At 43.6% G+C, this 23678-nt stretch overlaps 1 protein-coding gene across 1 annotated transcript; it reads left to right on the top strand.

Moving 5' to 3' along the window:
- The first annotated feature begins 9468 nt into the window (after nucleotides 1-9468).
- Nucleotides 9469-22843, top strand: CLDN11 (claudin 11). Its single transcript, XM_081911420.1, has 3 exons — nucleotides 9469-9871; nucleotides 16091-16255; nucleotides 21697-22843. The coding sequence occupies exons 1-3, from the start codon at nucleotides 9646-9648 to the stop codon at nucleotides 21927-21929; spliced, it is 624 nt and encodes a 207-aa protein (XP_081767546.1). The 5' UTR covers nucleotides 9469-9645; the 3' UTR covers nucleotides 21930-22843.
- Nucleotides 22844-23678: the final 835 nt, after the last annotated feature.

The raw sequence follows: 23678 nt of genomic DNA, 5'->3' as shown, positions 1-23678 counted from the left end.
TGTTACCCCCTGCATGCTGTAAGCTCTCCTGGGTGGGCAACCTGTAAGCCTGAAATACAATGTGAGGAGCCTATCTGTGCAGGGACTCATGCAGAGCACTACTGCGTTAAAAGTTCCTTGCCATGCTTGCATGCTAGTGCAGTGTTCGAATGAATATAAGAAGACTGCTTCTGGATCTAATTAATGGTCTGGCTTCATGTGTTTCCCAGTAGGTACGAAGATGGCTCTGGGAAGCTCACAAGCAGTCTATGAATGCCTCTCCTGCTGTTGTTTCCTAGCAATTGGCATTTAGAGTGCCTCTGAAGCTGGGAATCCCACATTGCATTGCAGCAGCATTTCAGTTGTGCACAGAGGCTCCTTGCACACTCAGTGTTCCTCTTTGCCAGTCTCTAGTTTGCTTACACAATAGGGCACACAGGTTGACTGCTTAACGTTTACCCAGTGTAAATGTCAGCAGAGGAAGCGTGGTCCATGATGAATCAGAAAACCGTGGGTCAAAGGATGCCTCCTGTTGCACCGTCCTTTGTTGCTTTCCAAACTGTGTGTCTGGCTACGGTGTGTCACACGAACGTTCCCCATGCTCCTCTTGGGGCTGGAAAGGGTTTAGTTGAACCTCCAGTTTCCTAGTAAAACTGAATTACTGTGTCATGAAATGAGGCATGTTCAAAAAGGTGTGTCACCAGCATGAAAAGTTTGGAACGCTCTGTTTTGGGCCTGGTGGTTTTATGCTTGCTTCCAATAGGGAGCTGGTTGGCTGGTGTGAGAACAGGCTTGATCGGACAGTGGACTGATCTAGCAGGCTCTTCTTATGTCCTTAAGCATCTTAAGGACATAAGAAGAGCATAGAAGGGCTCAGTGATGTTGATAACATGACACCCTGTGTTCTTGGACAATTTCCCCAGCAGTTGAATGTAGATGTTAAATAACACAGGGATTGGAAAACAAACTTGTGAGACTCCATAACACAGCTGCCAAGTTTGTGGGTGGAGATCAAGACCTGGTGAAACAATTGTGTGCTTACATCCCAAGCAGTCAGCTTGTGCCATCACCACAAAGCTTTTTTAAAAAAGTGGTTGCTTGGAGCTGAACCTAGTAGAAAACGGAAGTCTTGGGATTGGACATTGCTGCCTAAAATGTACATCTTAAGCAGCTAAAAATGCTAAATGCTGTCTCTGCCCACATTTAACTCTTCACCTCATAGTGCTTCTAACATGTAATAGGTTTTGCATGCCTTTATTTGCTGTTTCAATAATAGTGCAGTACTACTGAAGAAATAGCTAAATTTTAATGAGAAATATTATGCTCACATGTTTGGGTGTTTTGCATCCTTAAATATTATTGCAGTAGAATATACCAATATTTTATTTTGCCAGAATAAATTATGATTGTGTTCATTTTCAAAGCAGGTAAGCATATTCCACTGTTGGTCTTAACAGGTTATTTGTTCATATATTCTGCTAGTTCAAGTACAACATGCTTGTGAATTTTATTTTTTTTGCATGCTAAAGTATTTTGCTGCTATTTAGCACATTTCAGACAAATGGGGGAAGAAGTAGAGCTAAATATCACACATGCTTGTTTTACATTATAAGTTATCTTATGGTAATAACTCCGTACTTGTTTCAGTCTTTAACTTGTTTAGGCATTCAAGTGATCAGTCAAAAGTAAATTGATTGGTTGCTCTTGGCACTTCTCTTACTTTCCTCTTAGGAAGTATGATCCTATAAACAGAATCAGAAAGACTATTGCCAGTAGCTCAGGGTGGTCACCAGAGGTAGATTCCTGAAGCAGTTCTTGGGATATGTGGGAAAAGGTTATATTTGGGTCAAAATCACTGAACCTAGATTATTTATCCATTGATTGCACACCTAAAAACTGAAAACTATGGGGAATATCAATGTTAGTCATAGTTGGAATTGACCCACTGAAATCAATGGACTTAACTCACTCAGATGCATTGATTTCAGTGGGTCTACTCTTGGAAGTATGACTAGCATAGGGTATCATCTTTTATTTTGTGATAATGGTAATCCCACTAAAATCAGTGAGCACTTCTGACTGTGTTGAATTGTGGTCACTGTTCTGCTATTGGGTGTCAGAAATGGAAGCTACTATTTGATTTTCAAAGTTCTGAGTCTGTTTTATCTAGTACTTTTCCCCCTTTGCAAGGTAAAGGTGAGTTCAGACATAAAATTTTGCTTCTCATGCAGTTATCTCAGGAGACTCTTTCATGTAGAGATGGAAAGCATTAAGTAGATGCTGTGTGTTGTTGACCAGTGGTAATAACTAGTTGTAGGAGGTGGGGAGGTGGCTGTTGATCAGTAACCAAGTTAGCTTGCTAACAGCTTTCATTAGTAATATATGTAATGTTTGAACTGACTCCAAGAGAGTGTTTGAGCCATTTGGTAATTAATTCTCTTGGGATGCTAGCAGTCAGCCAATGTTTGCTTTCCTGTCCTGAATACAGGGAGAAACTGCCTGGCCTGATCTTAGTGCAGGGATGGGTCTGTTCTAGATGCTGCTAGACTACAATTCACATCACTCCCTGACCATTCCCAGTTGGCTGGGGTTGATTAGATTTGGAGCCCAGCAACTACCGGAGGACAGCAGGTTCTCTATCCTCTGCTACAGAAAGAGTTGAGCCACCACTGAACTTTGGACACAATCCTTCCTGAATGTTACTGCAATATAATGCCTTCCTTCTTTTCTGCCCCAATTTTCCATTATAAAAGCAGTTTTATAGAACGAATGATGTCCCAATTTGTTATCATGTTTCTATTTAGACAGGATTTGGTAACTAAAATGCCAGGATCAGCAGTGTTTGTCCTAAACATTGCTATAGTTGCAACACATATCGGAGATGAACATGTGGCAACTTTGACTATATTTTAGATGTGTTCATAGTAGTAATAATTGGTTGACGTGAGAGAGAGAGAGAGAGTGTGCCACTTTCAGGTTTGTTTAACGTCTCTGAAAATTTGTAAAACCAAATGACACACCAACTTATAATCAAAGAAATCATAATTGTAACCCTTAAACTGAACAGTTAATTTCAGTCTCCTTTACATAAGACTTCCCTAGAAGTAATTAATACATAGAAGTGTGCCATAGGTGTCCATAGCCACCAAGAGATAGTTTTGTAGTAAATTGTAAATAGTCTATGTTTTACAGCAGCTAGTTTCTTACGTTTATCTCTTAACATGACGTACCTAATGGGTGATTTACTCCATGCCTCTATAGCTTGAATTGCATACAAGGCTTTGCCCATTTACAGAGACCTATGACAAATTTTCCTGTAAATTCAAATTTGCTCTTTTAGACTTAGCATGCTCATTCTGTATGTTAATAATTACTGAAGGCTTTTCTTTAAAAAGTCATCCCTGTGTTGGCCTTTTAGATAGGTTTGTTTCCAATTTGTCTTCTCCATTAATGTTTCTGAAAAGCACTAAAAACCATACCATTAGAAGCAAGGCTGCCAAGAATACTTTTTTTTAAAAAAATCTGCTTCTTGGTATCCCTGCTTTTAAAAAACCAAATAGTGCAGGGTGCAATAGACTCTGCAGGAGATGTTAGGGAGCGAAGTATCTTACCATTGTGGCAGTCCTAAAGACTTTCATCCACACTTCAAGACACAACCCCTTTGACATTAGATCAAAAAGCTTTAGCAAAGTGTGTTCAGACAAATTGTTCTTTTACTTTCCAGTAGGTCTTATATCACTTAGCTTGAGTATTTGAGGTAAACATGGTAGTTATGGGGTATATTTTACATTCTTGGATTAATTTTATTATATATTTAATATATTGATAGCTGTAAAATCATTTGTACATAGTTAAGATATCGTAATGCAATCCCTGCAGTAGACTAGGCTGTGGGGACTGTAGAGTACTATGAAGCAGTTTTGCCTACTTGCTGCTGCTTAGTTCCGCATTCTTGGAGCCTCTAGTGACCTGTACTTCCACTTTTCCCTTAGCTTCCGTTTGAAAGGGCAGAATTTGCCATAAAAACAGCTGCGTAAATGGCTGACTGATGTACCTTGGAGTCATTTTCATAGGGCTATGTAGCTGACCTCCAAACACTTTCCAAGTCAGCTTCCTATGCTAAAGATCATTTGATCTTAGAAAAGCATAACTTTTTCTTTGCACAGGAGAACGCGGATAAATATATACCATTAACATGTTTTAAAACCCTGATAATATAATGTAACAAAATACTTAAATTCTCTTGTAATCCTATGCTTGAAATATTTATGCTGCAGCTGTAAAATATCTCTGTCCAGGAACTGGCAGCTTGATCTCTTTGTTATACTTGCTCTGCAACGTTTTCATCTATTACATCTGTGGTAATGTGAGGCAGTCCATAATTCCCGTCCTGGAAATCTTTTGATATTTTTTGTTGTTGCAGATGCTCTCTATTATAAAAGCAAAAGTCACACATTAAACAGATTGCACAACTTTTTTCTTTTTCTTTTTGTAAACCCACAATATAGAGGATACTTTGAATTCTCTGGTGCTCTGAAATATTCAAGCACGGTGAAACAAGTTCTTATCTCCCCCCCAAATGAATATCCTGATAAGTATAGAAATCCATTATATTCTTTCAAATACCTCACCTTAAAGAAAAAGGAAGCACAGTTGTAATGTATCTAAATCACTCTAGTGAATCCATACAAATTATTGGTTTGTAAATGTCCGGATGCAGCTGTGTTGCCTTCCAGAATAAGCAAGACTATGACAAACTTCTATTTTGTATGTGTTCATGATGCTTTTGAAAGTATTTATTGATGCTGATACCTTAATATATTTCCACAATCTAGAGCAGCATGTGACCACCTTCTGTTTGCTCAGCAGGACCTTTGGTATTTACCTGGACCAGCAATTTATCATACCCAAACTCAAATCATTTTTGAAGTTTAAAAATTAGTTTGCAATATGTCCTATGCTTTGCTGTTCATATATCTCACATATATGGTTTGCTGTCCAGCTGGGCATATACAAAAGTTATTGGACAAACATATAATACCTTTCTGGATTGCGACAAGATCTTTAAAGAAAATAATTTATAGACTTAATAGGTCCTGCAAAACATTCAAGGCAACAGGTGAGATTACTGGAGTTTAAAAAAAATAAATCAAAAGTTTTTTAAAAGGTTGGTGCATACCAATAATTTTTGACGTTTTGCCAATGATGTACAGTTCTACGGTTGGAGTTGCTGTAATTGCATTACATGACACACAAAGCTGGCCTCTACCTCATGTGATACAAAAACAGATATTTTGTATGGTTTTAGTAAAACAAGATGCATTTATCTGGTCACTTAGTTTACAAATTTTGAATTCTATTTATTGAAACATGACATACTGTGCTCTTAGCTTATACCTCAATTGTATTTTGTGCAGTTTTCCATTTTTCATGCATTGTAAATATCCTGTATAGATTGTGGATCCACATACAAATAAAAACAATTCTAATGTCAAGCACTTCACGTTTTGTGTACTTTGTACATATAGTATGTGAATTGGGTGTTTGTTCAAGATATTTCTCAATGCTAGTTTTGTGCATTTGACAATGTACAATTCACTCTAGTATTCATAACGGCATAGATCAGCAGACCTGTAAGGCTGGAGACAGACAATAGTTTTAAGAGAGTTGAATGCCGTCGGAGACATCATGTTTGCACATTTCAGTTACCCCATGTTTGCTTCTATTCAAAGAGGTTTTTCAGGTATTTCAGTTAATGTAAATAACTGTACAATGAAGGCAAAAGTGGCTTGAACATAAATATCATGAAAGGGGATTCCCTTTCAGTTCCGTGTCTGTGTGTGTGTGTGTAGAGTATTCCTTTTCAAGAAAACTAGTTTATTTCTTTAATTCTTAGTATGTGACAGCAAAAAAAAAAAAAAAAGGATTTCCTGAGAGAGAGAGAGAGAGAGAGAGAGAGAGAGAGAGAGAGAGAGAATTAAGACATTTTGATCCAATGGAAACTGTCCTTAATACATTTTTAATAATACTACACAAATACTGTCCTACCATAAAGAAGAAACACACCTTTCTGGCTATACGTGAATCTGACAATTGACCAGTAAGTGAAATTCTGACCAGGCTGGCAAAATTCTGCCTGGCTGCCAATGCTGCTCCTCTTACACGTAATGGATCGGAGCATTTATTATTATTAACAACAATTGTATATCACCCAATAAAGAACATTCTCTGAGTAGGGAGTGATGCAATTTAAAAGCCAAAAAAATAGAATAGATGAAAAGCACCAGCAGAAAATTACATAAAAGAGCATTAAAAAACTAAAAGATCTAAATGAAAAATGCCTTATATGGCAAGGAATGAAATGTGTATGTTGTTCCCTTATACATGATGGGCTGGCTCTTCTGTGCAGGTCCATAACTGCAGAGTAATCCAAAGTAGTGCCTTCTATGTGAATGAGCCACCACAGATTGAAAAACAGCAGCAGGAATTGTATAAGCAGCAACATTTTCACATGTTCACCTGGCAGTCATCAACATAGGCGCCGACTCCATGGGGCCTGAGGGGGCCCGAGCCCCCTCAAAAATTCGTTTGGGGGGGCTCCGCCCCCCCAATAATTTAAGAAAATTATTACCATAAATTTCGCTCTATAACACGCAGATTTTTTTTCTCCTAAAAAGTAAGGGGAAATGTCTGTGCGTGTTATTGAGCGAATGTGTGGTCCCTGGAGCCGGAGCGCAGGGGCAAAAATCAGGCAAAAATAAGATCGGTAGGTCGACGGTCGGGCGGAGGGAAGGCAGAAGCTGCTGCTTTCCTGCATTCTGCCTCAGGGTCTTACTGCCCACCCGCTTCTGTTGCTGCGTTTGCTCAAACTCAACAAAGAGCAGGGAATCCCCTGCCCTCCTGGCAAGCAGAGGGTTAAGGAAAGGATCGAGTCCTTCCTTCTAATTCTTTCCTAGTCACACTGCGTGCAGGCTCCAGCCCACCACCTCCTCCTCTCCGTGCTCTAGGGACTCGCAGGCAGCCGAAAAACATGCAGGTGGGAGAGAGAGAGAGAGAGGGCTGGCTTGGGGGGGGGGACTTTTGCCTTCCTTTCCTCCCCCCCCACCCTGTTAAACTCCTCCCCTGCATTCTTAGCCAGCTGCTTCTCCGCACACCCCTCTTGTGCTTCTTGTCCCTTCTGTGTTTTTCCTTCCCTCCCCATTTAAAACGTGGTGACAAAGCACGGATCCACATGGATCCTCAGGATTTTTGCATCGGGTCACCCCAAATTCACCATCAGATCACATTACATGTCCATGGCTACAGTCTGTACCAAAAAAATCACGCACCCACTGTTGCCTGGAGCTGCAATGGTGCAAAAACGTGGTTACAAAGCATGGATCCACAGGATCTTTGCAGCTCTCAGGTTGGTCTTTGGGCAGGGGGAGCAGAGTCCTGGATGTTGGACTTGAGGTCGATCCCTAGTGGAATCACTGATTGTGAATAGTTCATGTGATAGGCACATACATTGTGTGAACCAGGCCTATGTACAGCAAACTTAACTCTCCCGGGCTTGGAGCTGTGTACCTAATCAGTCTGGAGTGCAGATCCAGAAAAAATCCACTAGTGGTCACTGCAGGCATATTTTGACAGTGGAAAGAAACCCAGATGTTCTTCTGCGGCACTTTCAGAACGAAGAATATTTGAACATTTGAAGCACCAGAAGAAGCAGATTCTCTTTAGACTGTTCTCATTTGAGATTCAGACAGCCAGGATGCTGAGTGAATTTTGTTCTATTATTACAGAACTTCATTATACTAAATTAAAATGCATATTAAAATAGTATGTTTTTAAAAGAATTTATTCTGAGCATCATAAATTACACCTTGATTTTAAATGCATTGTTTCCATATAGCTGTGTTTAGGAGTGGAGGTTTAGCTGGCAGCTTCATTATACGCCAGGCATGAGACAAAAAGCCTTCGGCTGATTAACATCTGATACCCTCTTAAATTTATGTGCGGAAAGGAGGGCGGTTATCGGTTTGTTTTTGTTCTTGCTTTTATTATGCATTTTGGGCTTTTTATCTTGTATTTTTGTGTTGTGAGCCACCTTGGAATCTTTAATAATAAAAATCACTTAGATTGGGGCAGGGGACCTGTGACCCTCCAGATACCTGCCCCCCCCCCGATTTGGGTAAGGCAATAAAAGTGCTGAATTGGTGTCTGAGATTAATAATAAAGTGGATGATGCTCTACCCCTAAAAAAACCCTCATCCTGATGAGATGGATGCTATTAATGAGCAGTTTGTTTGTGGATTCAATATTCAACCTGTTTGGAATGAGTTTGTACCCTTACCTCCCTGCCAAGCATCCAGCATGCAGTATTTTTTTTGGAGGGGGGAGGGAGGTTCTGGCAGGCCAGCTGGCATCTGCAGTAAGGTATGCAGTACATTTAATCATCCAAGAATCCAAACCCCCCTCAGATAGAGGACACCTCCAGAATGCCAGTGTTTTGCAGGAGTGATACAGGTACATACTGAGGAATTTAGGCTGCACACGTAAAGTGGATTAAAACACTGTTGCTCCACTGTGACAAATCCACTTGGAAAAACAACAACAGACTTTTTGTGGTCAGGAGACCACATGGAGAAATGCATTTAAAACTCTGGAATGAAAGAATGATCAATATCATCCACAGTAGGCCTTGTTGGGCATCTCCTGAGGCCCATGGCCCTTGCAATGGGGCCACTGCCATTCATGGGATCTTCCTGGTCTTGTAACTTCCTCTCTAGAAAAAAATAAATCACTGCCTCTCATTCTGGGACAGAGGCAAAAGTGCTTTGCAAAATCTGTCCTCACGCTTCAGTGGATGGAGTTTTGCAATTACTTAACTCCGTTTATTAATCATTTCCCATAAAATATCTCAAAGCCATTTCACACACACAATCAGCAAGCTCCCCGTACAAAATTCCATATATAACAACTACAAACACTTTCCTATGCAAAAATCATTTCAAATTCAGTACAGTGGTATCTCGGGTTAAGTACTTAATTCGTTCCAGAGGTCCATTCTTAACCTGAAACTGTTCTTAACCTGAAGCACCACTTTAGCTAATGGGGCCTCCTGCTGTCGCCGCGTTGCCGGAGCACGATTTCTGTTCTTATCATGAAGCAAAGTTCTTAACCTGAAGCACTATTTCTGGGTTAGTGGAGTGTGTAACCTGAAGCGTATGTAACCCGAGGTACCACTGTACAGACATCGAAGGCTCTTCAGTGTCACACGGAAGCCCTGAGCCCCTATCTGTGTTGTAGCTTCTTCCTTCTGGCTTTTATTTTTGAGTTCAGTAGGCTAACTTCTCCCATTGTTTCGTTGGAGAGATATTTTTTAAAAAAAGAAAAGGGGGGGAGGGAGATGAAACACACCCTTGGCATTTTGCACGACACCTCCCATCAAGCTGTGTGGGAGTGGACTCCTCCCAGAGGCCGAACTAACTGATGTGAGGCATCTTTGTATCCTCCAGCCCATCATCACATCAGCCTCCAGTCCTCTCTGCTGACAGCTCAAAGGCAGACCTTGCCACTTTCTGCTCCTCAGCCTCGACGCTTCTTTGACTCTTGCAGCAACCCTCAGCCACCCTCTTCTCTTAAGCTGCTGGGTTGCCTGGCTCACCGGCCCGGGGGAGAATCATGGTTGCCACCTGCTTGCACCTCACGGGATTTGTGGCTAGCTTTGTCGGCTGGATTAGCTTGATTGTGGCAACTTCCACCAATGACTGGGTCGTGACTTGCGGCTATACCATCACCACCTGCAGGAAGATGGATGAGCTGGGGTCCAAAGGGCTGTGGGCAGACTGTGTCATGGCAACGGGCCTCTATCACTGCAAGCCGCTGGTGGACATCCTCATCTTGCCAGGTATGGGCTATCCAAAAACTCCCAAGGGCTGCTTGGGACTTTAGGGCAGATTGAAATCAACAGTGCGGCTCCGATGGCTATTTGGTTGCATTCATGTGCAAGGTGCTTTTACAGAGTAACAAGCAAAAAGTCTCTGTCCCAAGGATCTTACAATCCACTGCTGGGAAAATAACAGGGACTGGAGGGAAGGAGGATGGGAGGAGAAAGTTAAGCATTCAGGAAAGTTAAGAAGTTCTACGAAGTGGGAGAAGTGTGTGCGGGTATATTGACTTTGGTAAATGCAAAATCTGGCTAAGAAATTATTCTCTTTTTTTTAAAGAAAAGGTTGCTTGGGTTCAGCTTTTGCTGAAAGTTTGACCAGGCAGCATTGGTCTTTAATCTTGTATGTTGTGGTTAGGGAAATGCACTCTGTGCATGCTCAGGCAAGCAGACGGTTATTATTTTGCAGAAGTGGAAATCTTGGAAACTCCACAGACGAAAGATGGATCAGCATATTATTTTACCACCAAACCCCACTCTGGTTCTTACAGTTCAGTCCCAAGTATACACAAATATGCTTTAAATTCCACTGAATTCAGTGGGAGTAATGATCAAATAAGGTTCCTCACATCTGGATGCTGATAGGGGTCTCTCCAGGTTTAATTTAGTGGGTATGGATGGTTGAATTCAAACTGAGGGCTTCTGAGCTTGCACTCTGTGCTATTACGATGGTAGAAGATATTTAAATGTCTGCAGAAGAGCAAATACTGGTTTTGCTCTTTTTTGTTATATTTACGTGCATGCTGCTTTGACATTCTTTCTTAAACCGATTGGTAGGAGAGACAAAAGAGAGGGCTGCTTCTTCACACAGCTTGCAATGCATTTATGCAACTTGCAGCCACAAGGTGGTGGTGACGGTCGCAAGCTTAGGAATCTTTAAGAGGAGATCAGACAAAATTCACAAAGGGTTAGAGAAGGGTTGTGGTGGATCAGTGAGAGAACATGCCGCGTACACAAAATGTCCCAGGTTCAATTGTGCAAAACGAAGCCCTTGTACAAGGCTTCCACCAAAGGACAGAACATCTGTTTTGCATGCAGAAGGCCTCAAATCTAATCCCTAGCATCTCCAGGCAAGGCTTAGAGAGATCCTTGGTTGATACACTGGGAGCTACTGTCACTGAGGCAATACTGAGCTAGCTAGTAAAGGTAAAGGGACCCCTGACCATTAGGTCCAGTCGTGACCGACTCTGGGGTTGCGGCGCTCATCTCGCTTTTTTGGCCGAGGCAGCCGGCATACAGCTTCAGGGTCATGTGGCCAGCATGACTAAACCACTTCTGGCGAACCAGAGTGGCACACGGAAACGCCGTTTACCTTCCCTATTTATCTATTTGCACTTTGACATGCTTTTGAACTGCTAGGTTGGCAGGAGCAGGGACCGAACAACGGGAGCTCACCCCATCACAGGGATTCAAACGCCAACCTTCTGATCGGCAAGTCCTAGGCTCTGTGGTTTAACCCACAGTGCCACCCAGGTCCCTGAGCTAGCTAGACCAGTGGTCTAATTCAGTATAAGTCTGCTTGCTGCTGACTGACTACCTGTCTTAAGGCTGATATGCAGTCTTAAAGTTCAGAGGCACAATGCTCTGAAGAATATGAGCTTACGGGGAGCAACAATGGGAGAGGCCTATTGCCTCCAAGCCCTGCTTCTTGGTTTCCAGGGGGCATTGGACTGGCCACTGTGAAATAGGATGCTGGACATGGCTAACCTTTGATCTGATCCAGAAGGCCTTTTCTTATAATCATACTTTTTTTGCTGTGCTGATAATGTATAGGATTAGTGTGATGAGCATGAGCCACCTACTATAAGCTCAAAGACGAGGGGAAGTTTGAATCAGAGACCTTTTGGTTTCACACTGTTACCCCCTGCATGCTGTAAGCTCTCCTGGGTGGGCAACCTGTAAGCCTGAAATACAATGTGAGGAGCCTATCTGTGCAGGGACTCATGCAGAGCACTACTGCGTTAAAAGTTCCTTGCCATGCTTGCATGCTAGTGCAGTGTTCGAATGAATATAAGAAGACTGCTTCTGGATCTAATTAATGGTCTGGCTTCATGTGTTTCCCAGTAGGTACGAAGATGGCTCTGGGAAGCTCACAAGCAGTCTATGAATGCCTCTCCTGCTGTTGTTTCCTAGCAATTGGCATTTAGAGTGCCTCTGAAGCTGGGAATCCCACATTGCATTGCAGCAGCATTTCAGTTGTGCACAGAGGCTCCTTGCACACTCAGTGTTCCTCTTTGCCAGTCTCTAGTTTGCTTACACAATAGGGCACACAGGTTGACTGCTTAACGTTTACCCAGTGTAAATGTCAGCAGAGGAAGCGTGGTCCATGATGAATCAGAAAACCGTGGGTCAAAGGATGCCTCCTGTTGCACCGTCCTTTGTTGCTTTCCAAACTGTGTGTCTGGCTACGGTGTGTCACACGAACGTTCCCCATGCTCCTCTTGGGGCTGGAAAGGGTTTAGTTGAACCTCCAGTTTCCTAGTAAAACTGAATTACTGTGTCATGAAATGAGGCATGTTCAAAAAGGTGTGTCACCAGCATGAAAAGTTTGGAACGCTCTGTTTTGGGCCTGGTGGTTTTATGCTTGCTTCCAATAGGGAGCTGGTTGGCTGGTGTGAGAACAGGCTTGATCGGACAGTGGACTGATCTAGCAGGCTCTTCTTATGTCCTTAAGCATCTTTGCTATGATTTTTTAATTTAATTTTTAAATAACGCCTAATATAAATGCTCTTTGCTCTTTGCTTTCTTTTCTTTTCTTTTTTTTTATGGCAGTTGTTGGCCTTCATTGACAACATTGCTGTAGCAGTGGATCAGACCAAAGGCCCATCTGGGTCAGAATTCTGTTCTCACAGCGGCCAACCAGATGCCCGTGGGAAGACCGCAACAACACTCTTCCCACTTGTGATTCCCACCAACCATTAATGGCCTTATCCTCCACATTTTTTTCTAAGCTCCTTTTGAAGCTATCCAGGTCAGTGGCCACCACCAAATCTTGTGAAGAGGTACCAGGGTCAAGCCAGGACATTTTGCTGGTTGAAGGAAAAAAGAAAATGGCGCTCCCCCTTCACTTTCTTTTCTTCTGCAGTCCTCACCACAACCACACACACACACACACACACAGCTGCCTCTTTGCAGTGGTAGGGGAGTAGAAGGAGGCCAGGGAGGAGTGGGTGGGGGTCGGCAGGGAGAATGGGCTCCTTGGATCTGCTGCCTGAGGCGCTTGCCTCACCTTGCCTCATGGCTGGACCGGTTCTGAGAAGTAGTTTGTTTTGTCTATCCTGATTCTTCCAACATTCAGCTTCATTGGATAGCTCTGGGTTCTGGTATTATGCCTTCACAATGCTACTTGTGGATCTCTCAGATGAATCTGCTTGGCCACTGTAGGATACAGAACGTTGGACTAGATGGAACTTTGCTCTGATCCAGAAGGGCTTTCCTTTCAAAATACCAGGTTTTCCTCTAGCTGTTCTCACTGTATGAGTTCTGGCCTAGACTTCATTCAGGCTCCAGAATTTTTAATTTCAAGAGCATACTCATGCATACTTTAGCTGTTTCTCCAGCTATAGCTGTTCCTGGATACGGCCTCCCCCTTTCACAGTCAAGTAACTTTTTGTTTGGACTACTATAATTTGTTTGATGTGGTGCTACCCGTGAAGACAATATGGAGGCTACCACTGGTGCAAAATACAGCAGCCAGAGCTTTAATGGACCACATCACATTAGTCCTAAAAAAAATAATCTACTTGCTGCCTATTTGTTACCAAGTCCAATTCAGAGTTTTAGGTTTGAGAATTTGAGTTTTAGGTTTGACTTACACAGGCCTCACCAGCTTAGAACTCATCTACTTGAAGAAGCACTGTAGTTAACAAACCCCTCACCCATTCTGTTTTGCCTGGGCTCTAAGATCATCTGAAGGGGTCCTATTAGTAATATCACCGCTGAGTGGCAGGGCCAGTGCATTTCGTTGCCTGAGGCAGAGTAGTGAATGGTCCTCTGTTTTTTTTCCTCCTCCACTAATCTGCTTAGCATCCAAGATGTGTGTTTTTTTATATACCTGGGGCAGAAAATCCCACAAGTGCCTCTGCAAGTGCCTTGGAAGTAAAAATACAACAATAACAAAATTACATTTTCACTGCCCTTTCATGACATTCAAAATCTGCTGGCTGAGGCTGCCACCTCACTCTGCCTAATGGTAGGGACAGCCCTGCTGGGTGATATTCTGTGGTTTGCAGGAGGGTCTTATTGGCAATGGTACCTCAGTTTTGGTCCACCGTCCCTCAGACCATGTGGTGGGCCAGACTATATTTTGGGGGAAAAGGGGAACAAATTTCTATGTCCCTCAAATAACCCATAGATGCATTTTAAATAAAAGCACACATTCTACTCATGTAAAAACACACTGATTCCCGGGCTGTCCATGGGCCAGATTGAGAAGGCAATTGGGTCACATCCAGTCCCCAGGCCTTAGGTTGCCTACCCCTGTTCCAGACCTTTGAGTGATGAGATCTTTTGATCTGTTTGCATGATACAGATAGGTGTGTGAGTTTTCCTCATTACATTATTAAGAGCAATAGTTTGGCTTATCTGTTTTACATGTTGTTACCCATCCTAAGGTCTTTTGATGAAAGGGGGTGGGTATAAATCAGAATAAATAAATAAAAGCCAAGTCCCTCTGCCCCCAGTCTCTCTCTCTATACAGTCATACCTCGGGCTGAAGTAGCTTCAGGATAAGTATTTTCAGGTTGCGCGCTGCGGCAACCTGGAAGTAACGGAGCGCGTTACTTCCGGGTTTCGCCGCTCGCGCATGCGCAGACGCGGCGAATCGTGACCCGTGCACGTGCAGACGCACAGATGCTGGTTGCGTTCTCTTCTGGGGCTCCGGAACGGATCCCGTTCGCATCCAGAGGTACCACTGTATAGTGCTCTCCAGTTAGTGGAGACAACATTTTCAGAGTAAAAATAATACTGGCTCCATACACACCAGGCATTTAAAGAATCCTCCCTCACATATCCTAGGAACTGTAGTTTGCTAAGGGTGCTGGGAATTGTAACTGTGTGTGGGTGAAACTACAGTTCCCAGGATTCAGAGCAGGCTTCCTCAACCTCGGCCCTCCAGCTGTTTTTGGCCTACAACTCCCATGATCCCTAGCTAGCAGGACCAGTGGTCAGGGATGATAGGAATTGTAGTCTCAAAACATCTGGAGGGCCAAAGTTGAGGAAGCCTGATTCAGAGTGTGTGTGTGCTTCACCGTAAATGTATTGTATTTAGCCATTGTGGCTTGAGTGCTGGGAAAATGTAGCATCGCTGCAGCAGAATGTCTGGATACATGCAGTCCAGACTTTAGATCTCTTGCAGGTAAGGAGTAACAGTTGCACTTCTGCTGTGCAGAAAGCGAATTGTCTCGAAATACTCTTAGGAGAGTTTGAAAAGTCAAAATTCCAGTCTTTGTTTTCTCGTGGACACACCTGTGGAGAGCTTGCTGTTTTGTTTGCTTCGGAAGCAGAATATCACATACACCAGCTTTTTTTGGGGGGGGGAGGCCCCTTGTGCATCACCAAGAAAAGAGGCCGAAAGAGCGCAGCAGATTTGCATAAAAATTTGCATATGCAACTTAGACACACAGATTCACATTAATAAATAATTGTTGTAAATTGAAACGCAATGCACCTCATTATAGTGGTGGAACAGATGCCTAAATCACATGCTAATTGCTGATGGACAACTTCAAGGCCCTTCTGTGTTTTTTTTAGCTTCGTGTGAAGCAATCACTTAAAGCGTGTGAGATCCCCCCTCCCAAATCCTTGGAACTGCAGCTTACCCCTCACGGAGCTACAATTCCCAGCACCCTCAACAAACTACAGTTCCCAGGATTCTTTTGTAGGGGGAGTCATGCCCTTTAAATGAACACCTAAACCTTCAAACCATACTTGAACTGATCAGCCCTTCAAACAGAGGAGTCCTTCAAACAGAGGGCTGTGCTCTGCAAAGGAGGACACATGCCCATTACTCAAAGGGCACGGATGAGAGGAAGGGGCGTGCATGCATTCCTCTGTGTAAATGGATAGCTGTCTGGAAAAGGCATCTGAACTGTCTCCAGGTTTCCAGATCTCCTGTATGAATATACCTTACTGCACCTTTTAGGAGGCACCTGAGTTCTGAACGCTTTCTCCTTCTGGCAGGGTACGTCCAGGCGTGTCGGGCTCTGATGATTGCAGCCTCTGTTTTGGGACTGCCAGCTGTGTTCCTGCTGGTGACTGTCCTGCCTTGCATCCGGATGGGCAACGAACCTGGAGTGGCCAAGTACCGGCGTTCCCAGCTGGGAGGAATCCTGCTAATACTCTTGGGTAAGATATGGGCACAGCCTGGCTCACTCACTTGCCAGTGACGCCAACCTAATCTGCAAAAGGCCACGTTTTCCAACTGGGAGATGCAGTAGTATTTCAAGGTGTCCTAAAGGAAAGCCTGAGTTTGTAGGAACCTGGGAAGAAAGATAAGGACTTTGCAAACATTACAGAACCCAGACTCTCAGAATGACCTAGAGGGTCCATTAAAAAAAAATACAGTACACACTAAGGCAGCCTCTCCTAAGCCAGTGCTCTCCAGATGTTGCTGGACTACAGTTTCCATAATCACTGAGCACTATCCATTCTAGCTGGGGCTGATGGGATTTGTAGTCTAGGGTTGCCAGACCTGCAGGACTGACCTGCAGTCTCCAGGGTTGCCTTGCCTCTTCTAGGTGGCAGAAGAAGGGCTTGAATCTCCAGGTGGAAGAAAGTTCCTTAAATCTGTTTGTTTGTTGAGAAGACTACATGTGCAGCTTGCAAGCTTCAACCTGGCTGAAGCCAGCCTCAAATAATTGCATAGACTCTCTAAAGCAGCAGTTCTCAACCTGTGGGTCCCCAGATGTTGTTGGACTACAACTCCCATCATCCTTGAGCTCTGGCCCTTGCTAGCTAGGGGTGATGGGAGTTGTAGTTCAACAACATCTGGGCACCCACAAGTTGAGAAAGGCTTCTCCAAAGGGAAGGAGGGTCCTGCCCTCCTTGCTCCCTGTCCATAGTTGCCTTTCAAAGGAATCCACATTCCTTTGTAAGAAAATATGAAATAATGTAAAACCATTTTTGCAGGCAAAAAACAAAAACAAACAATGTGGGGGGGGGTTGACAAGAAACTTTCTGCACCGGGTACCACCTGACCTTCCTACACTTCTGCTCCCCAATTAACCTCCATCTCCAGGGCTCAGTGATGGGAGGGAGAGCAGAGGAATATCACCAGGGGCTGCTCCCAAATCTCAGTTTGGGGCCTTGAAATCTCAGGGTCTGAGATACCCCTGACCTCGCAACCCTATTGTAGCCCACATCTTGATGACAGCAAATTGGGGAAGGCTGCAGGAAGGCTTATTACTATTCCCCTGCCCTATCCCAGGAGCAGCTAACAGAGTGCAAAGGCCTGGTTCACAGCTGTGGACCTTGCTGCTATAAAACCCTTGTCCCTGTGTGCCTTCCACAGCTTTGCTCAGTGTGGGGTGCTCCCCTGGCAGTGGCTTGGAGCATCTCTCAGTCCAGTCTATGTCCCCCCCCCTTCCAGTGGGGTGGAAGACCCAGTCAGTATCACCCTGATAACAATGAGCTCCACAGTCTTCTCCAGCACCTGCGTATTCTCAAGGCCTCCTCATCTCCTAACAACAGGCCTCGGTGTCTTGTTTTCACCCGCTTGTTTAGCTGAGGGGGAGGTGGGGGGCGGCTGAGGAGAGAGTTGCCTCTTTGTGCCGTCCTGCCCTGAAGTCGGCTCTCTCCCTGTGGCAGCCAAAGCTGACATCATGCCTTATTTATAGCAGGCGCTCTGTGCGGTTCCCCCCAACATGCCAGAGAGGCTAAGCGGAGACGTGTCCAGCTGCAGTAGAGGCTTCGAGTTGTCTGCAGGCCACACGATCTAAGCAATAAACCCAGAATGGTAGGAATTGTCAGGCAAAAACTGGTGGACTAGTTTCTTGCTGTGTCTTGCAGAGATGGACCTAGGGTAGTGCAAAGTGCAATGCAGACTGAGGAGAACATCAGAAATAAACAGGGCTTGGCTGGCCCATAGTTAATGGGGGGCTGCCTCCTAAATGTTATTTGCCCCCCAATTTTCTTTCACAAACAAATACTTAAACAAGCAAGCAAGCAAGCAAGCAAGCAAGCAAGCAAGCAGGAAAGCTTATGTTCGAAAGGTTCTATTTTCATGCTTTTCCCACCTCCTTCCTCCTGCTGAGGGAAAAAAATCCTGGACTAGATAACCCATGTGGTTCCTTCCAACTTTGCAATTCCATGATTCCATGATATACTTGTCTCTTAAGCCAATAGGTCTGCATATCCCTGCCTATTGACAGCAAGCAGGAAATTTCGCTGTATTCTTTTCAAGCAGGAAATTTCGCTGTATTCTTTTCAAGGTCTGCTTAAAAACATTCTTGTTTAGGCAAGCCTACCCAGAGGCTTAGAAATGCTGGTGGGAATTTTTATTTTTCAGCATTTTAATTTTTGGTATATTTTTAAGTATTGTAATTTTTTCTTGGATTTCATTGCTTTATCTTTTTGTAAACTGCTTTGAGGTGGTGGACTCGCCTTCCTTGGAGGTTTTAAAGCAAATGCACAGATGATCTAGTTGAGATTCCTGCCTTGCAGGGGGTTGGACTAGATGACCCTGGGGACCCCTTCCAACTCAACAGTTCTATGATCCAATGAGGCATCAATTAGTCATTGCTTGTACTGAGCTAAATGGACTCATGGTCTTAACAGTGCAAGGCAGGTTCCTATATGACTGTGTGCTTCTACTTTTGTTGTAAGCCATGTTGCCTGCTGTGCGAATGGCAAAGAGCACAGCATATTAAATATTTAGATAGTGGCAGCCTCCTAACCACGGTTGGGAGATCCGGCAGCAGTGCATCTGCTCCAGGCCACAGCAGAAGACAGCAGGCAACGCAGAATAGCTGTTGGCGGCTTGCCAGGAAAATAGCAAGCTCTGATCTTCCAGCTGATTTAATGACAGCTGAAAACAGAGGTTGACAATCATATCAGAGGTGCCCACCCTTCCATCCTGCTTGATGGTTTTTAAAATGCCCCCTGTAACCCTGTTTGCTCATCATATCTGACAGCATACTTGAGTTTTAATACACCAAATGAGGCTGGAAACAGAGAAAAGAATTTTCAAAGTGCTTTAGGCTGTGTGGAATGTTTTTTAAATGGTTTGGAAAACCATAATACGATTGATCAAAGGCAGCAATGAGGCATAAACAAATATTCAGTAAGGCAGGGGGTAACAAATGTGGTACCACCCAGGTATTTTGGACTAATAATAATAATTAATAATAATTTATTTATATCCTGCCCTCCCCAGCCGAAGCCGGGCTCAGAGCGGCTAACAACAATAAATAATACAGCATTATAAAATCAATTCATTATAAAATCAGTTCAAATCAAATTAATGGCAACCATTGGGCTAGAGTTCTCTGAGGATTACTAAAGGAGGGGGTCAGGCTGTGCCTTGGCCAAAGGCCTTGTGGAGCAGCTCTGTCTTGCAGGGCCTGTAGAAAGATGTCAAATTCCTCAGGGCCCTAGTCTCTTGTGACAGAGCGTTCCACCAGATCGGAGCCAGCCTAACTTCCCTGTGGCCAGGGACCTCCAGGATGTTTTTGTTTGAAGACCGTAAGGTCCTCCGTGGGACATACCAGGAGAGGCGGTCCCGTAGGTACGAGGGTCCTAAGCCGTATAGGACTACAGCTTCCATCAGCCCCAGAAAGCATTGTCAAGGATGATGGGAGTTGTAGTCCCCAACATCTGGAAGTCACTATTTTGGTAACCCCCAGTCACTTCCAGCAATTCTTCTGCAAGCTTTTTTGTAGGGATTTTCCTTTGCGTTCAACAAGCTTTCTTCTCAAACAGACACATTTTTTGGGGGGGGAATTTGAATGTGAAAAAGATACCTTTAATGGGTTTTGAAGATTAAAAGCCTTTCCACAACAGAGAAATAAAATACGTTCTAGAATATCTAGAGAACAGATATCTAGGCATGTCTGATCAGTGCAAGGATCTCCACTCGCGCAATAGGACTTTCTGCCCTCTCCTCTCCCGTGTGCCCCATGTCCTCCTCAAATCCTGCTCTGAAGTGTTGGAGAAAACCCAGAACGGATTTAAGGGGCGTGTAGGACATGCAAACCCTATACGTGAGCAAGGTGAGTGAGAACTAGTGTGTTCATTTCCACCCCTCATGCCAGCAGCTCAGTTGCCAGAAGTGGCTTGCTGGATGGGATGGAGCTGCTTTGCTCGCTTCCCAGCAGCGGGGGGCTTGCTGCTGGTTCCCAGGAGGGGAAGAGGGAGGGAAGGTTGGTGTGGTGCAAACGTGCTGGCAAGAGCACTCGGTTGGCTCTGCCCTGTGTTTGCACAGCGCTGACCTCCCTGCAGCCTCTCCCTCCTGTGAGCCACACAATGATGCACCTGCTAGGATGCAGCAGAGCAGCTCTGTCTCACACTGCGAGCCACTTCAGCTCATTGCCCTCCAGCTCATGCTTCCAGGACCTCGTGGCAACATTTCTTCATGCCATTGGTGCCAACATGCACCACAGCTGCTGATTCCTTCTCAACACCATCTCCTAGGCCATCTAGGCAACAGCAGACCCTCTAAATGTCCCGGTTTCCCAGGGACAGTCCTGGATTTACAGAAACCGTCTGGGTTCCTGATTTGATCCTGGAATGTCCCGCTTTTCCTTAGGACGTCACTATTTTCATCGGAAAAATGTTAGAGGGTTTGGGTGCCTGCTCTTTTGCTCCCCCACCTGATGAAATTAGGGTTAAAGGAAGCTGACAGGTAGGAGACAGTGTGTGCTTGGTTCCAGGGCTGTGTTTGTTGTGATGCTCACAGCAGTTCCTCCACCTTGCAAAAGTGCCCAAAGGCCCCCTAAGGCTGGTGTCCCCTTACCTGATGCAACCCGCTCTCACACGGTAATAGCCGCCGCCATTTTGTGTCACATTCTCCCACCGGCTAAATAGCGTGTTTGTTGCTTTTAAGCCCAACTTTTGTCCCTGTTTTCTTTCCTCCATTCCCTCCCTCTCTCTCTGTTGTGTAACCTCAGCACTTTGACACTGCCTCAAGACATCTTTCGATGTGGTCTCTGGAACAAATGTAGCCGTACCAAAGTTTTGTTGTTATTTGACTGATTTCTCAGGGACCAAATCCAGCGCAGCTCTCTTCCACAGGAAATAAAGTATTGCCCAGTTTGATGATTCTCAGATGTGGAAGCCGTTTTCTTTCCCTCTTAAAAAGCGTGGTTTTTAAGATGCATATTATCTTTTGAGGGTCTTATTGCCTTTGATTCCTGTGGCTTAAACAGGAAGTGAAGGTATTAGGCCAGGCCCTGGAAGACTTAAAAGGAAACCATTCCCAATCCCTGAATCACTACATGAAGAACATCTAATTTTTGGAATACTGTGCACAGTTTGGGTTACCCCATATCTTTCTCCAAGGGGTGATCCACCTATTTTAGTGTACTAATTTGATCTACTGTTTTGTGATGTATTTTCTGTTTGTTTCACGGATGCAATTTTAATGTTGATTTTGTGCTGCACATTTCTGTGACCCTTTCCTTAATGTTGGCGGGAGATAATTTTTTGCAAATAAATGAAAGCAACCCTATCTCAGCGCAGATATCACAGAAAAGAACAATTAAAATTATTACATGTTTGCATGATGTTCTGTGCTCCCTGCTGAACAATGACCATCTTTCTCTTTCCTTTTCCCCCAAATATTTCCCCAGCTCTGTGTGGCGTTGTGGCTACGATTTGGTTCCCCGTGAGTGCTCACCGTGAAACCATGATCATGAGCTTTGGATATTCCCTTTACACGGGCTGGATTGGGTCTGCTCTTTGCCTTTTTGGCGGTTGCATCATTGTCTGCTGCTCGGGCGACGCGGAAACATTTGGCCAGAACCGTTTCTACTATGGGTCAGGATCCAGCTCCCCAACCCATGCTAAAAGCGCCCATGTATAAATGATCCTGAGACCTCCTGCGCCTTTATCACCAAATGTTTCAAAACGGGTGGATGGGTTTTCTTTGTGCTCCAGGTGTTGCGCTTGCTTGCATCTTTGCGCAAAGGTTGACCACATCCCTTGCAGAAGATTCAAAGAAACAGTGTGATATTTCTTAAGCAATAAACTCCACTGGTTTGCCTTAATAGAAACCTGTAGCAAAAATAAATAAATGACGAGGTCAGCCCTTATAAAAGTCTCACTGCCCAAGGCTTATATATTCACTGTTGAAACATTAAGTTTTCCCCTCTTTCCTCCTTCTCCCTCAGTCTAGGTAGGTAGTTAACAAATACACACCTGGATTGTTTGAATTGCCAGTCTTTTTCTCAGAAAAAGTGACCAACTACTTCCTTTCCCAACTCCCCCAGATCCAAGGTCATCCTTTGGGGGAAAGTTACAACAAAAGGAGAGGAAGACACCGTACTTTCCCATCTGCACAAATGTTTTCTTTTTCACGAGATTAGGGAGTAATCTCTTTGCTTTCTCGGCAAAAGTTTTCAAGGAATTTGATCACTTTAGTAACAGTGTTTTTGTCTAAACGCATCAGTATGAAGGAGATGAAGCGAAAAGTTTCTAATTGCAAGGTAAATAACAGTTGTACATAGCCTTAAAATACATGCGGTGGGGCTGCTCCCCGCAACCTCCCCTTCTTTTGTACAGGTTTGTTGCTAAATGTAGTTTATTTTTATTTTTTACTTTGTTCCAATTAATTTGTATTCTGACATGCACTATTGAAGTGGAACTTATCTTAAAAAATTACTATAATCTATCAGTTGCCAGTTCCGTGAAAAAATCCAATGAATACTGATGATGCTTTTGGTCTTTAAGTGAAATACTGTAAAATACACAGAAATAAATGTTGAAATTACTAGTTTATTTTCTTCTCCTTGTGCTTGTGGCTCTCTTATTGTCCTGTGTTGTTTTCACTCTGTCTTTCTAGTAGATCTGAATGTGTGTGTTGTATAGCTATAAATATATTTGTAGGAATAATGATGATAACACAAACAAGAGCAACCCGAGGCACCTTAAAGACTAGCAAATTTAGTGTGATATATGTTTTAATGGACCCTGAGATTCTGTCCAGTTTCAACATTTGACCAAGTAAGGGATAGCCATCAAAGCCAATGCTCCAGTGAATTTGCTAGTCTTTAAGGTGGCTCTTTACTGGTTTTACTGCAATGAACATAACTACTTCTCTGGAATTTGTAATTCTAATAGCTAAATTATATAATAAATTGAAACTCATACCATCTTCCTTGTGCACAGTTAAGTAACCAAATCTCATTGATTTTAGTGTTTGCTACAAGATGCAGATGACTTACATCACCCAAGTCAGCTGAAAAATTTCATTTCATTTCACCTTTAATTTGTATGCCGCCTTTCTATATTACTATACACAAGTCAGTTTGCAGCAACAAAATATGCAGCAAAGAACACCTTATAGTAATCTGATCCAATTCAAAAAGTCATGATAAAACATAAAACTTTAAAATGGAACAATTTGATGTCAAAAGCAGTAATATCCAAAGCAAGATGCAGAGTTTAAGATCGCCACATTGACACTGGGTATATTGGCACTGAATTGCCTTTTGCAATCAAGCAGATTCCGAACAAAATGCATGTTTTGTCACTCACTGTAATTTGTTGTGTCAATTTCATATTGTTTTCTCATTCTCCTTCTCCCTCTTGACACAATGTTCACAATGTGAAC

The sequence above is a fragment of the Podarcis melisellensis genome, assembly GCF_964234715.1.
Source record: "Podarcis melisellensis genome assembly, chromosome: 5".
NCBI lineage: Eukaryota > Metazoa > Chordata > Lepidosauria > Squamata > Lacertidae > Podarcis > Podarcis melisellensis.
The sequence above is the reverse complement of the archived record's forward strand: the minus strand, read 5'-3'. Positions and strand labels throughout refer to the sequence as shown.